Below are 15,584 nucleotides of genomic sequence, written 5' to 3' on the forward strand. Positions count from 1 at the left end.
CTGTTTTCTACTACAGCTGGGACTTGGTTAAAAACTGCCTTTATAAGACATGGACTTTATGTTTGTCTTTTTTGGTGCCTATGGATGTGCAGTTTAGAATTAAAGATGAAGCCAAATTTTGTTGGAAATGTTGTGACAACTGTGTAAGGGAATGACAGAAATAAGTATTAAGATTTGTTTGGGAACTTTGTCTTTCCATCTTACCGCAAACTTGTTTTAATCACTGTATTACTTGTACGATCACCTAGCTTATCAGCACAAAAAATGTATGTTCCACAGTTTTCTAGATTGCGTACCATTACTTGATTCATTCTTTTAAAATAACATCACACTCACTAACAGATGCTCCCTTCTGATATTGATGGGTTTGATATTGGTCACCCTCATATCCTATTTTTTTGTAGTCATGATTTTCACTATATTTTGCTTTCTTGAAGCCTAAAGATCAGGCTTTGAAAATATTTTTGAATTATTTGTACCACAAAAGGTGCAGGCAGTAGACTGGGATCGTGATCTTTCCATTAGCTGCTGTTCTGCTGCCACGTTCAAAATCTGTGTAAAGCTGCCTTGCCTCTGAACAGAGCGCTTCTGCTATGTGGGAGCTTTTTTACTTATGTATATCTATGCATCTTTCAGTAGTAATGACAGTTTAAATGCAAAAATATTTAAGAAATAGTAATATTTTTCTTTCCTGTTGCACTGTTCAATCTTAAACCATTTACTCTTTCACAGGTGTGTCTACATCGGCAATTAAAGTTGCCTCTACCAGACTACCTTCCCCAAAAGGTTTGGTTGGGAATCCAACTCAGATCTTAGCACAGTTTCCCAAACAGCATCAGCAGTCCCCCAAACAGCAGCTGCACCAAATACAACAGGCCCAACAACAACAGCAGCAGCAGCAGCAGCAACAGCAGCAGCAACAACAACAGCAACAACAGCAGCAGCAGCAGCAGCAACAACAGCTGGTGCAGTCTTCTGTAGCTCAACAGCAGCCACAGCAATCTCAGTTGCCACCTGGCATCAAGCCCACCATTCAGATCAAACAGGAATCAGGTAGTTGGAGTTAATCTTGGGTCCTATTGCTGATTGGCGAGGTCTAACCACAACGCAAGGAAGTAGGGCAGAATTCTGTCCCAAAATGTGCATGGGGAGCTATCATTAAGGCATAATTACTTGAGTACAGGATTTGGCATTAAACCTGGATATAAGTAGATAGTGAAGGATGTCTTAATGTTTTCAGCTAACAATAATTCAAGAATTTGGTTCTGTCACTCTTCTTGTTTGGTTCAGGTCTACAGACTATGCTTTAGGAATAAATGTTTTATCTTTAGAGATTGAACGGTATGTAAATATCTTCAAAAGTAATGTGATTTGCAACCTGGAAGACATCGGTTTTACGAAGATCCAAGAGCAGTTCAACTGTATCAACTGGAAAAAGAAGTTAATCCATGTTTTAATTCTTTTCTTGGGTCCAGAAATCAAAACCTACTTTTGAGGTACTTAAAACAAATGCAATTAGATCTGAGACTGGAAGTTGGACTGGATTCTTTTTGTAACATTGATTCATTCCGTTGACTTTGGGCAAGTCATGTGATCTTTCTATGTTGGCTTTACTCTGCTGTAGAATACAGTTCTTATCTCCGTAAGATAGAGTAAGAAGTAATCCTTGCAAAGTTACCTAATTCTAAAGGAAGAAGTGCTATAAAAGTGCAAAGTATTTTTATGTCCATATTATATATTAATGATGTCAGTAAGATTATTATTTTATATTCATACTACTTAGATCAAAGAATTAAAATAGACCATAGAATGAAAAAATGATCAGCCCTACTCCTGTCCTTTGATAAACTTCCTTTTGGATTATAGGACCATTGCCTAAGAAAAAACATCCACTAATGAAGACAGATTAAGAGGCCCCCATCCTCCAGTCAGTGAACAATATTTGATCAATAAGGCCTTCACTCCTTGCCTTCTAGCATGGGTTTAGGCTCAAATGTTCTTTTTAGTTAAAGTTTCTTTGGAAATACCATCTGATACCTATTCTTTCGGGAAGATGTGAATCAGTTTTCACAGAGACTTTGCTTTTCATCTGGTTTTGTGTCTGGATGATGCAAAGGCTTGAATTTCCCTTTCCTAACTTCATTATTTAAGTTTGGAGCTTACTTGCTTCGTACTGCTTTTATAGTCAACGTAGAAAGAAGAAAGCACGGAGGAGGATGTTTCACATCCCGAGTGGACAAAAGTGTTCACCTAGAGATATTTCTGTACAAATACAAGTGCCTACATTTAGATGGGTTAATTCAGGCGGGGTGTTTCATGGCATTTGACCAGCACCACGCAATGCATTTACCTTGTCATGGAACAGAACGTAAGATGCCAGTGTTCTGGATATACTTTTGAACAGATGACCTGAATCTCCTGTTTCGCAACTGAGAAGTGAATCTCGCGGAGGTCCCATTCCACTACACAACTCGAGAGAGAGGGAGCAGTATCCTTGCTGTACCAAGGTGTCCTCATCCTTTGTTCTTGCTGATTCTACTCAGAGCTTGTTTCAGCCCAGTTCTTTTGTGGCTTCAAGATAACCAGTAAATCAAGAGGAGAGAGAGCAGTTTACTTAAAGCAACCTTTCCTAGCCAGTGTCACAGTTGCTTCCTTACACCCACTAATCCTCTGCGCAGAAAGCTTTTTTTAATTTATTCAGAGGCTTGAAATTCAACTAGGCTCATTAAGACACATGAGAATTTACAGACTAAATTGATGAAGAACTATTTCACTTCTAGATGGTGCATTGTATATGAACCAATTCAGTATTGGTTGTAACCTGTTGGTTCCTGGGAAGCGTTCTGTTTTTTGAGTCATGGACCAGAAAAGGTTAAAAATCACTACAACAAATCAATGATGGAATGGAATCCCATGCCTCAGTGGGAGTAGCTACGAATTGAAACAGGCACATGAAAGGCAAAGATGATGACTGTCTTGTTATTTGCGAAATAAAAAATAACCAAGCAAAAAAAAAACCAACCCAAACAAAAAAAAATTCTTTTCAGGATCAAGAATACATGGGCTCAGAATAGAAGCCTTGTGAGGCTACTTGCCTACTAGGGCTTGGTCTGAGAAAGCATTTCAGAAAGTAACTTTTCGTGCCTGTATTTTAACAGTGACCTTTCTCCTTTCCTAGGTGTTAAAATAATCACTCAACAGGTGCAGCCCAGTAAAATCCTTCCCAAACCAGTTACAGCGACCTTGCCCAGCAGTAGCAATTCACCTATTATGGTGGTTAGCAGTAATGGGACTATCATGACAACTAAACTGGTCACTACTCCCACTGGTAAGTTATGGCTCTGAGAAGGGAAGGGAGGGTAAACCCAGACATACAGGTGATCAAACATGGTTTATTAGGGTAAAAAAAAAAAAAAAAGCACCTCTCTCATGAACAGTGAGCACAACAGCACATTCACAATCCTGTTGTTATTTATTCTAGATTAGGATTTTTGCACTGAGTGCTCTTTTATTCCTCTTATGACCTTTCTGAATTGGTACACAAAAGTACAAGCATTCCTTCCCCACTGGGTTTATTTTAAAGGCAGTTTTCTTGCAACTTATACTGATACTTTGCACTTCTGTAGCACCTTATGCTAGATGATTTGCATTAATTTAACTTTTTAGGTACCTCAAGCAGATAGGTCAGCATCGTTCGCATTTTACATATATGGACTTTAAAAGACAGGTGACTTGCTCATAGTCGTGCAGTGAATTTATAAAAAGGCCAGTAAATTGAATTTTAAACTCCCAGTGTTTTTCTGGGGATCTAATTGTATTTGTGTTTTCTTATTGATTAAAGATCAGAAGTAACGCAGACTGTTCAGGTTGTAAATTTGTATGAGGAAAACTTGAAAGGCAGCTTTATTATAGTTTTCAGAAAACTCTAAGTTCCTGAATTTTTAGCATGGGTTGGGAATATTTGCGTAAACTAATGGTTAATATTCTTTTTTTAACTTTTGAAGTACTTCACAAAAACATTCTCAAGTACATTAAAAAAATCCAGCGGTTTTGCAGGTAATTAATTGGCAAAACCTGTATTGTGCTCTCTTGGATTTGAACACATGGCTTTCTTGTTATAACAAACTGGTTTGCTCTGCGATCTTTATCAATTAAGTAGTGCACTATCTGTGGCAGTACGAGCAGAATGGAATTACAATGTTTGTATAGCTGTTGACTCGTATTATTATTTTGAGCAAGTTTCTTTTGTGGACTCAGTTCTGCTTCCATTCTGAGAAGTAGGTCTGAAAAAATTGCATTTATACCATACCAGGAGGTTTCTTTTGTACTGCTAAATGCTAAATCATAAAATTGCATTATCATTGTAAATGATATTTTTTTCTCTTAGAGTGATATTTAGACCAGTCATTGGTGGTGTTCTTCATAAACAATTTGTCAGAGTATAGGTGTCTTTCGAGAGAGGAATGGATCAGTTCTGGTAGTGTCATCAGATGCCTAACTCTTGGGCATCTAAGGGAGCAAGTGGCAAACATACAGGCAGAATCTAAACACCTATTGAAAATTAAAATCCTAGGCACAAGGCTGCGAATTAAAATATGGCAGTCATGAAACATTTGGTAAAATGCTTCAGAAGATGCTTACATTAATTTAAAGTTGGTATATACTTGCATATTGGTCTGTGGGTTTAAAAAGTACTGGGAGAATTGTAAAGGGTGGTGATAAATTGCACTGTGGGGTCTGTTGGAATAAAATCTAATGCTTTTTTCCCTAAACTAACTTATTTTTCCACAAATACTAGTAGAAGATCATGTTCTAACAGTGAACTTTCTTGTTCTCTCTTTAAAACAGGAACTCAGGCAACATATACGCGGCCGACGGTTAGCCCCTCTATAGGGGCTCGGATGGCTGGAACTCCAGGGGCTGCTACTTACGTGAAAACTACAAGTGGTAGCATCATTACCGTAGTACCAAAATCCCTGGCTACGCTGGGAGGGAAGATTATCAGCAGTAATATTGTTTCTGGTAGGCATATGAGTACTTTGATATTAAGACTTATTTCAAAAGTTACTTTAGACTTGCTCTAATTGTTCAGGGCTTTTCTGCGGTTACATGCTCAAATAATTATTAGGACCTTTATTGGAGAAGTTGTTAATTCAGAAGAAAAGTAGCTGAGGATGAAGAAGAAAATAATGGGTAGAAGTTATGGAGGTAAAGTGTTCTTAAGGATTGCAGTAGTTGTTGTGTTTAAGAAGGAAACATCTAATGTGAGGGAAGCCTGGGAGGAAAAGAGAAATGTAGGGGAGAACTACTATATTGTCCTCTGTTAGAGGGCAGAAGGATCAGAAAACTGTATTAGTCCCAATTTAAAGCATTTTGTAATCTGGATCCTGCCCTTTTCTATTCTACTGCCCATCCAAAGAAACAGAATAAAAATCAACTGGGTATGTTAAATTCAGCTCTGCAGTCTCCACCTTATCTTGGTTTTGTTTTATCAGTTTCAGCCTGTCTTTCCCTTACCCCATGTTGTAATTTAAGTTTTTCCTCCCAGCCTCACGTGGACCCTGCTGCTTATCTCTGTTAGTCTGCTGACCAGCCTTAGTGCCAGTATAGCCTCTAAACATAGGGTCTTTTTAGGACCAGGACCAAGCACACCCGCACCAGTCACATTTTCATAGTATCTGTTTTGGACTTTAACAGTGCTAATGCAGAGAAGGTCTGCTGCATTTCCTAGCTAGGTGCACACGTACAGCAAGATCTGCTGGGTCTGTTCCTCCTGTCTAGTAGTATCTTTAAATTACTTATAAAGTCCTGTGCTTAGGAAAGACCTGACACGGCACCAGCCAGCTCCTGTCAGTGGAAGGTGCTGCACAAGCTATCCAGAAAACCCACCCTGGGCTGTAGTCTGGAAGAGGTACCTCAGTTTTCCAGATCCTGATTTCTACAAAATGATATTTAGGGCTGATACAGTAGCTTCTTCGGGAGCAAGTAACTTCTTTAGCCCTTTGTGGGTACGATGAGTTGTTAAGATTTCTAGATCTGTTAGTGAGTTTATACACACATGCAAGTATTATTTTCCTGAGCCCCCGCTAATGCAGGGAAACCCTTGGCTAGTCCTGATAAGGATAAGAACAATTGTCCTAAAACAACAGAAGTTTGGAAAGGATGCCTGCTTTCTTTGTTGTTGTTCCGTGGTGGGGGTTTTTTGGGTTGTTTTTTTTGGGGGTTGTTTTTCTGATTTTTTTGCTAAGGGAGCAGTCTTTAGATGCCTCTGAAGTCACTAGAATTAAGTAAATCGTTATCTTGTCTCAGCATGTCTTCCCTTTCCCAGAATTAGTAGGATTATTAATCTGAAATATGGAGTGAAATATCTACAGGCACAACTAACGGGTAGAAGGTAGCGAGGGGAATCCTTGGGTTTGCAGCTTTGCTGTGACTGAGTGGTACTTTCTTCAAGGAGAAAGTGGAAGGTGTTGATAAAAAGCTGTCGGAGGAGATACTGAAATGGCAGTCTGATAACACTGATGACTTACATATCGGTGTATGTACTCTTGTAGACTGTGGAGGGCTGACCAGAATTACCTGTCACTGCAGGTAAATCAAAACCTGAGACAGGGAATGGAACTAATTAAATACTGGGAGATGAACAGAAATAGCCAACACAGCTCTTCAAAAAAAGAACCTCCCCCCCCCCCCCCCAAACACACTTCTAAACTCAACTTCTAAGAACTGATTGTAAAACAATAGCATATTTTTCTTTTTTCCTTCTTTCAATCCACTACTCGTCACTTGTATTACAACAGTTCAATGCCAGAAAGAGCTGGTGTTTCTCTTGACTGGAGATACGTTCTTGGTACGTAGATTCTTCTACAGAGGTTACCTGTAGAAGAATATTTGTCTGTGCAAATAGGACTTTGAGTTGAGTATTAGGGGTGTCCTTTTCCCCCGGTAATTCTAGCCTTTGCAAAGTTAGACGTGTTAGCCTGAGAAAGCTGTATTGGTCTGCTCCGCAATTTGTGAGAACGGGCTGACTGTCCAAATATAGAATCAATTACTCTGTCCTGGGCGTGCCTGTTTTTACTGTAGGTGAAAGATTTGTAGAGTGGGCATCTAATCTTTATATGTTGAATTGGGTGACATAAATTCCCATTCCAGATGCTGCCCTTTTTTTTTGTTGTGCTGTTATATTTAAATACAATGATTCCTATATAGCTTACCAACTTCTACAGTAGAAGGAAACGTACATGTGATAAACTGCACGTTATTTCTTTTCCCACAAAAATTTAGGAACTACAACCAAAATCACTACAATTCCAATGACATCCAAACCCAATGTGATCGTTGTGCAAAAGACTACTGGAAAAGGAACTACAATTCAAGGGCTTCCAGGCAAAAATGTTGTTACAACGCTGTTGAATGCTGGGGTAAGTAAGAGTTTCAAGTCTCAAATCAATAGCCAAGTGACGGGCTGTGTGGTGGCTGCTGCATTCGTTCTGCTGAAGTCTCTATTAAAAGCAAACTGTGCATGAGCTCCTTAACAGATACAGCATGCCTTAATGTCAGGGATGTTTGAAAAGCAAGTATGGTTTGCAGGATATGAAAGATGCTTAAAACACGCTGGGAACGTTCTCAAAGTTAAAGGAAAATAAAAACTTTTGAGCTTGCCTTTTTTCCATGGTTAGTGATTTTGTAATGCTGAAGGGATTAAGTAGAAGAAAATTACTAGAATCTTATCCTGTTTGTGCTCTAGTGAGAACCACAGTCCTGTGTTAGAAACTTGCGTCTCCAACCATTTATCCTTTGGATGTAAAGGGCAGAAATAAACTGTCCCTTCGCAGCAAGGGTACCACCATTCAATTCATGTCATGTCTTACACTGTAACATCCTGTACCTGAGTATTGTATAGTGTTGAATTCTTTTTTTTGGATAACCTGATACATACTAAGAACAAAATCAAGTTTACAGCTTCGACTGGGTTTACCTATAAGTGCTAGTAAATAAAAATGATGAACGTGCTTTATGTTCCTAGATAGAACTGTGAGATTTAATGTATTAATCATGTAATCTTTAAAAGTCTACTTGAGTAGCAGAACTGAGTAGGGAGGGTTTTTTTAAACCTTTTAGGAATTTTTTTAAGATTTTGAACTTTGCTAGTTTACAAAACTTACAGCTGTATTTTCACACAAGTGGAAATCTCGTGATATTACACAGTAGGAACCACCAGAATGTGATGATATTTCTGAAACAAGTATGGTTCTTGGGATTTCCAGCTACTTGATGGGAATTGGTAGGGATACTGGGAGAACTGGCAACTAATGTTGTTCCTCATCTGGTTTGTTACTGTGCAGAGCTAAAAAAGCATGCTAAATGTCTTTGCTCTTCTCAGGCTATCAGGAGCCTAGTCATATGTCTATTCCAAAGTCAAATGTTTCCTATGAAACAGCTGTGAATCTGTATTTTTTCATTAAGTGAACTTTTTTTTAAAAAAAGTCCATATGTAATTAATGTCTTGGCCATGAGAATAATACAAAGATCTACACTTAAATAATTTCTTTTTAGAATCTCAGTTCAAGTTTTGTAGATGTCTTGCCAAAGTTAGTGTTAATAGAAAGAAGAGGTTTTAAAAAAAACATTTACAAAGGATTTGAGGGAAGTTCCAATTCACATGAGTTCTTTGAAGCAACTTCAAAAAACTTCTCAGTGTCTTTTAGTTACTCCTTTTTTTTCAGCTATTCAGAGCTGCTCAAAAGGTAAAGTAATGGAAAAGGGGATTTTGGTAGCTTTTCCATTCGAAGCTATAGGGTTTTTTGTTCTTGGTTTTTGAATGTTTTTTTGGTTTTTTTCTTTTTTATATCAAATAAGTGTAGTTGCAGCAGCAGCACGTTGATTTCATGGTACACGCGCTCACCTGTAACTGTGTATTTTTTTAGAGAAGTGGGTCTCTTTGAAGAATTTTGCTAAGTTAACCTGTAAACTTTGACTTCTCTACAGGGGGAGAAAACTATTCAGGCAGTGCCAGCAGGAGCAAAACCTGCTATCATCACTGCCACAAGACCCATCACAAAAATGATTGTTACACAGCCAAAAGGAATAGGGTCCACGGTCCAGCCAGCCACCAAAATCATCCCAACTAAAATTGTTTATGGTCAGCAGGGGAAAACGCAGGTACAGTGAGGACCCATTTCTGTCTTGAAATGTACCCCTAAATTTTAATGGGAAGTAAATAATTTTTCACTGTGTTGCCACATTTGTTGCAGGGTTAATATATGTCTGTGGGGAATGAGGCTTAGGGGTGTAACGAGGTGGCCTTGATTCTGATGTCTTGAGCACAGTGTTTGCATTTGTTAGCTGTTTCTGGAGGCCTAGAGCAAGCCAAAAAGATTTCCTAAGCCTGTTACATAGCCGAAACTGTCTGGTCATGGCTCTAGATGCCTGTTTAAGCCTTACAGCTAATGGCTAGATCGTGAGAAACAGAGACGCAGAGTCTGGACATAGGTCATCCATCAAATCTGAGGTTTTATTGCAGTTATTTTCTGGTTAACGTATGTTCAGGTTGTTCCTGCAACCTTGGGTAGTTGGTGGGGCTGTATACGGAGAATCTGGCTTATTTCTGGGCGCTTTCAGTTTCAGCTTTTTCTCTGATTGCACTTAGTATTTAAAAAGAACTAAACTTTTATCAGATATAAAATTTTGCGTGTCTTGATTGTTCAAGACTGTACTTATTGTGGGCTGCGGGAGAGAGGTGCTTGTCCTTACCAGTGCAGTGCATGTTCCAGCTCACTTGCGTAGCTTTTTCTTGTCACACCATAGCTATATCCAGCCCTGAAAAATGACTGGTTAGTGGTTTATTGTGTTAATTGCTCCAAATTACTGAGTGAGAAGTACATTCTTGTGCATTGCCATTTACTTGGGTTTGTGGTTTAATAATCAGAGCTGCTGAATTTACAGGTAGATTTTTTTTTCAGTAAATTATGACTATTTTCTTGAGTGCTTTTACCGTACACAAAATTTGTCTTTCTAATTAGGTTCTCATAAAACCAAAGCCAGTGACGTTTCAAGCAACAGTTGTGAGTGAACAAACTAGGCAGTTGGTGACTGAAACGTTACAGCAGGCGTCGAGGGCAGCGGAGACAGGAAACTCGTCACTCCCAGAAGTGAAAGAAGAACCACAAACCTACACCGATAGCAGCTCTTCCTCTACAGAGTCCTCCCAGAGCTCCCAAGGTGTGTAGTAGTGTCGCATAAAATACAAACGGACTGTCCCCCAAGCATGCTAGCTTGTTTCATGTAACTCGCCATCTCTCGTTTCAGCACAGGTTTTCACCCAGTCTGTTAGCAGTGAGTGTGTTTGCTTTCCTTGCGGCTTTATTGACCTTTTATGAGCTATTCACTGTATCTCTCCGTTTCCTATGTGAAAAGTGGAGATAATGGTTTCTTGCTGGGCTCTGACTTGCTGTTCCAATGCTTGTGGCCTGCAGCCTGTCCGCTCTTTTGGGGGAGTCTGCCAGAGGTAGGCAGTGTAGCAGGTTGGGTTTGTTCTTTTTTTTTTTGGTTTTTTTTTGGCAGCCCATGCTCTGCCACGCTCTTTCCTGAGTGTATTGAAGCATCTCTCCACTGCATGGATGAAAGCTATCATGTGACCAACATAAATTTTGGTCCTTTTATAGGCACATATATGTGCATCAGGACATATATCAGACATGCAGTCCTGATGGGGATGCTGCCATGGCTTCAAGCCATGATACGGATGCAGCTCTTTGTGTGGTCGAGGAGGATAAATAATATGGCATAAGTAACACCCAGCCTTTGGTCAGGAGTGACCGTAGGGCGTATCACTGCATCCAGTGAAAAAGCAGATGTCTCTCAGTGAAATGTGTGTACTTATGTGCCTTTCAGTCACCTTTTCTATATAATTGTGTAACTGTTGGTCTATACTACCATTTTTAGTAAATTGAAGAAATTTTTGAGGATTGAACAAACATCAAAATTTAGGCGCTGTTAATTCAGAATGCTGCATACATGTTCATCGCCTGTACTGCTAAAACCTTCTGAAAAAGAGTTCAATCCAAGGCAAATTCAACATACAAAGAAACTTGCTGAACTTTGTTCATACCAAAGCTTTTACAAACAACTAAGATATAGGATCTTTTTTTTGCTGGAGACTTCATAACATCAGCAGCGTTTTACTTCAAGAGTCAATTGTAATAAAAACTAAAGTGTCGCAGAATGAGAGTATGCCTCCCCGGCAGCGTTCAAACTGCTAATGGATAATGAGTAACCTGGTGTAATTTTGAACTATAGGCCTGCTTTAAAGGAAGAAGTTGGACAAGAGACCTCCAACCCAAAAGGGTTCTGTGATGACTTGATGTGTCTTTGTTCTTTTGCAAACAGATTCTCAGCCTGTAGTCCATGTGATTGCTTCAAGAAGTCAAGATTGGTCAGAACATGAAATTGCTGTGGACACAAGCCCTACGATAATTTACCAGGATGTATCCAGTGAATCGCAGTCAGCTACTTCCACGATAAAAGCTTTGCTGGAACTTCAGCAGACAACAGGTGTGCAAACACATGCAGTTGTTTAGGATAACTTCAAAGCTTATTACTTGCTTAAGCAGCAGTTTGTAACAAGTTTTGTAATTGAAAAGAACCTGTCTTGAATCAGCTTGATTCCTTTCTTCTTAACCTGTAACACTTTGTATCTATTATGTAATATTCCCTATCTATTTAATTAAACTTTTGCATTTATATTGGAGGTTTATTTTATTATGGAGGCTTATATATTGGACGTTTATTTTATGTTTTTCTTTTCTTCTAAAGCAGTGAAGGAAAAGTTAGAGTCGAAGCCAAGGCAGCCTACCATTGACTTGAGCCAAATGGCTGTCCCAATCCAGATGACCCAAGAAAAGAGGCATTCTCCAGAAAGTCCTTCAATTGCTGTAGTAGAGTCGGAATTAGTTGCTGAATATATCACAACTGGTAAGTGACTACGGTAGCGTGATGGTGGGTTTGCAGTCGAAGTCTGGGGACTTCATTTTGGAGTTTTCTTACAATGGGTTTCATTTTTGTGTTTCACTATAATTTGCTGTAGAGGAAATGAGTCTTTTCTTCCACTCTTGAGGCCCTGTGCAGGGGACAGAGATTACATCTGCTTTTCTGGGACATAGTGGAGAATGTTTCTAACTGAAACAAAGGGTCGTTGCTTCAAGACGTCCTAGTTGAATGGATCTTTCTGTTCCCTGATCTGATGGAGAGGACAGGCTGTCCCACTTGTCTTTAAGGAAAATGTCTAGTAAGGAAAAAATAGAAAATGAAGTTACAGGAACTGTATATTGGTTTGGGTTTTTTTTGTACGTATTGAGCGGAGTCAGACTTTGAGTTAGTTTAACCCATATTTGCAAAATGTTACTTGCTTACCAGCGCTAAGTGGGTTTTTAAGCTAGGTGTGCATTTAGCATGCTAATGTAGTCCCCGGTTTCTTCATTTGCTAGAAGCCTTTGAACTAATACATTTTTACTTTTTAAACAAATTATTCAAACTGACTTTATGTTCAGCTGTTAACTTTTTTAAACCCTTGACTCGTCCTAGCTGGTTGTCCATTTTGTGTAGGTCTTTGACTGTCTTGTCTCGCTGATGCTCCCTACTACCCCAGAACACTAGGTGCGAGCCACTTCCCATACATACGTGACAGGATCAGATTACCTGTTTTCCATTTTAATTTCTTAAGTCCACATTATTGGCCTCCCTACTTTATTTGGAAAACGAAAGTAAAAGCGTGTTGAAAATCCGCATTGGCAAAGAGGAATAAAACTTATATTAAATTCTATAAGTACATATCTGTAACTCCAGTGTTTTTAGTGTTAAATGTCTAATCGGATATTTTCATTTTTCATTTTCCTGCTTTGTACCTCCTCCCCTCGCTTCCATCCCGTGTGCGGTCTAACTTTAAGTTGTGTGAAATTGGAGCTGGGGGGGGGCGTTATTGTTATTCTTTTAAATAACACTTACTGTATCTGGCTTCAATTTTGAATGTTTGAGTCCATGCTCCCTTGCATCTCTTTTAAAACAAATTCAAAAGTACAATAAATAGTGTTAGCGTGATCTCCAATTAACAGTCAGTTATCTTCACTGACACAGAGACTGTGAGTTGTGCTTCTGTTCAAGGTTCCAGTCTGTGCTGGGTCTTGCTGTGGAAGTGGATGTAAAATAGGGCCCTTTGCAGGCAGGGTGGGAGATTACAGTCGCTGTCTTTGTAGATTTAAGTCCTTTTCTGCAGCTTAGAAGCCATACAAAGTACAAAAGCTGAAAATTTCCTTGAGCTATGATTACTATTTGAAATAGTGGGATTTTTATAAACCTTGAGGTGATATACAGGAATCTACTAGAGAAATGCAGGCTGCTGTGGGTTGACTAGCAGCAGTTTCTGCTACAGCACAAAACTGGTTCTTTTGCTCTTGGATTTTTGTCCCTTCCCCCGGTGTCTGTGAACACTGCCAGGGAATGCAGGTAATTGAGTTCTTCTTTTTGTTGTAATTTGTGCTTCTCAGGATTCATCAGTAATCCACGTAGCTATATTTTCTGCTAAAAATTCAGTAGTAAGATAGTAACCAGTCGATTAGCTGTTGTGAAGTCTCCTGCATGCGCCTAGACCAAAGGATTAGGCACACTTCAGTCTATATGGGAGCTGGGATTCAGCATGTGCTTCCTCGTGAGATGAAGGGAGCGGTTCACACATCTTAGTGTCACCATTTTTTGTCTGTCTGCAGACTCAGGAAGACAACACTGTATTGGTTCACATTCGGAAGAATATCTACACAACCATATAGGTTAGAAACTTTATTTTTAAATGAAATTTTCAATTGTGCAGGAACTGTTGGGGGATATCCACGACGGATCTGGCACAGCATGCAAGCCGGTATTGATATAATCCAACTCCTCTCTTGGAGTGGGAAGTAAAATTATCATATTTATTCAAAAGGTGACCTTTCTTTTAACTTTCAGGAAGGTCACTAGAAACTTTTTAACTTTATGTTACAACTGAATTAAATTTTGCTTGTTCTTCAGTTATTAATTATTTTGTAACTAAAAAGTTAATTAAAGCAAATATTTACATATTAGTATGGACAGGCATAAAGATTTGTGTCTTACCAGTGACTGCAATATAGAATGGTTTGTGGGGTTTTTTTCTCAGCGGAAGATCATTTCTCTGTCAATCCACTATTTAATTACAGAGCCATCACCATAGCTCCATAACCCATGCTGGATCTGTTCTAAAAAGTGACATAGACCCATGACAAGGTCTCCATTTTTTTGGTCTGTGATTTCTGATCAACCTCACTTGCTTTCATAATACCCGAACATTTTCTAATTACCAAATCTTTCAAATTTAGCCTATGCTCTGGAGAGTATTTCTTGCAGTTTATCAGTGATAGTAATTCAGTGAGCAAGGCTTGCTGTTCTTAATTGCAGTCAATTGTGCAGATGCTTTTAACAGTGTAAAAGCCACAGAATAACTTGTGCTCTACAGTATTACGCTGGTGCTGTATGAAGAACCCAGCTGAAAATCAAGTATAAATTCTGCTTGCAAAGTTGGTGTGTTGGGAGAGGGAGGCCAGAGGAGGTTTGGACCAAGTGTGATTACTTAGGAAGCAGAGGCAAAAGCAAAACCCCTGAGTTGCTACTTTAAGAGCCTTCTCAGAATAGATCTACACTTTAAGGTTGAAGCTAGCATACAGTAAACGATATTTTTCATACTCAGGTCTTTATTTCACTCATATATGCTTTCAGTTGAAGCTTAAATGCAAAGCAAATAGTTGAAGTTGCTGCAGTTAGTGCTGGAGAAGTGCCACTGACCTCTTTACTTGCAGTCAGTCATCGGTCCCAGCCCCACCAGCAGTCATCTCAGCCCCAGAGGACTCTGCTGCAGCATGTGGCTCAGTCGCAGACAGCAACGCAGACTTCTGTTGTGGTGAAATCTATCCCCGCATCTTCCACAGGCGCAATTACCCATATCATGCAGCAGGTTGTACCCTTTCTTTTCCCAACAGTCTATAAACAGCAGTAGGTTATATGAATTATATAGGGCCAGGGCTTGTTCTGAATGAGTATGTCATGGTGCTGCCCCTGGAAATGCTAAGCGTAAGGGCAAATTAATAGCTTAATTTTAATATTGCCTGTTTTGATGGTGAGGGTGGGGGGATAAAGGGGAAGCAGCTAATGAGATGACTTGAGATTGTTAAGTAGGAGGTATTAACAGCCACTGTGAAAAAGATAGTGCTTTCTAGATGAGTTCGTTCTGTCTGTATGTCATCCCTTCAACAGCAGCAAGCTGCTTTTTTCTATATGTTGTATTGCAAGGGCCTGGGCTCTTTGTGTTGGTGTTAGTGTAGGGGGAAGAGGGATGAAGCAGAATCTGGTCAGTACACAGAGCACACGGTGTCTTTTTCATTTGAGAACTTTAGTTTGTGAATAGGCAAACTTCTCTGAATCAAAAAGTAAGATCGTATGTAGACCAGTATCGTTAGGATCCCAAACACTTCAGACAAGCAGTGTAGCTTGTGGTGAAGTCTTGGTGAAGTCTTACTGAAGCC

General features: G+C 39.4%; 1 protein-coding gene across 12 annotated transcripts in view; it reads left to right on the forward strand.

Annotated features, from left to right (window-relative positions):
* EMSY (EMSY transcriptional repressor, BRCA2 interacting) overlaps positions 1 to 15,584 on the forward strand; it is a 41,301-nt gene that overhangs the window by 19,386 nt on the left and 6,331 nt on the right. For 7 of the 12 annotated variants that reach the window (XM_082304282.1, XM_082304284.1, XM_082304283.1 and 4 more), the window contains 10 exons: positions 733 to 1,053; positions 3,179 to 3,328; positions 4,849 to 5,022; positions 7,285 to 7,421; positions 8,989 to 9,162; positions 10,023 to 10,221; positions 11,389 to 11,553; positions 11,815 to 11,973; positions 13,761 to 13,820; positions 14,862 to 15,016. In XM_082304282.1, coding sequence (XP_082160408.1) covers positions 733 to 1,053; positions 3,179 to 3,328; positions 4,849 to 5,022; positions 7,285 to 7,421; positions 8,989 to 9,162; positions 10,023 to 10,221; positions 11,389 to 11,553; positions 11,815 to 11,973; positions 13,761 to 13,820; positions 14,862 to 15,016 — 1,694 coding nt within the window. The remainder of the gene's footprint in view (positions 1 to 732; positions 1,054 to 3,178; positions 3,329 to 4,848; positions 5,023 to 7,284; positions 7,422 to 8,988; positions 9,163 to 10,022; positions 10,222 to 11,388; positions 11,554 to 11,814; positions 11,974 to 13,760; positions 13,821 to 14,861; positions 15,017 to 15,584) is intronic. The other 5 variants (XM_082304281.1, XM_082304285.1, XM_082304286.1 and 2 more) reach the window with 5 other exon arrangements.

The sequence above is a fragment of the Platalea leucorodia genome, assembly GCF_965183815.1.
Source record: "Platalea leucorodia genome assembly, chromosome: 2".
Classification (NCBI taxonomy): domain Eukaryota; kingdom Metazoa; phylum Chordata; class Aves; order Pelecaniformes; family Threskiornithidae; genus Platalea; species Platalea leucorodia.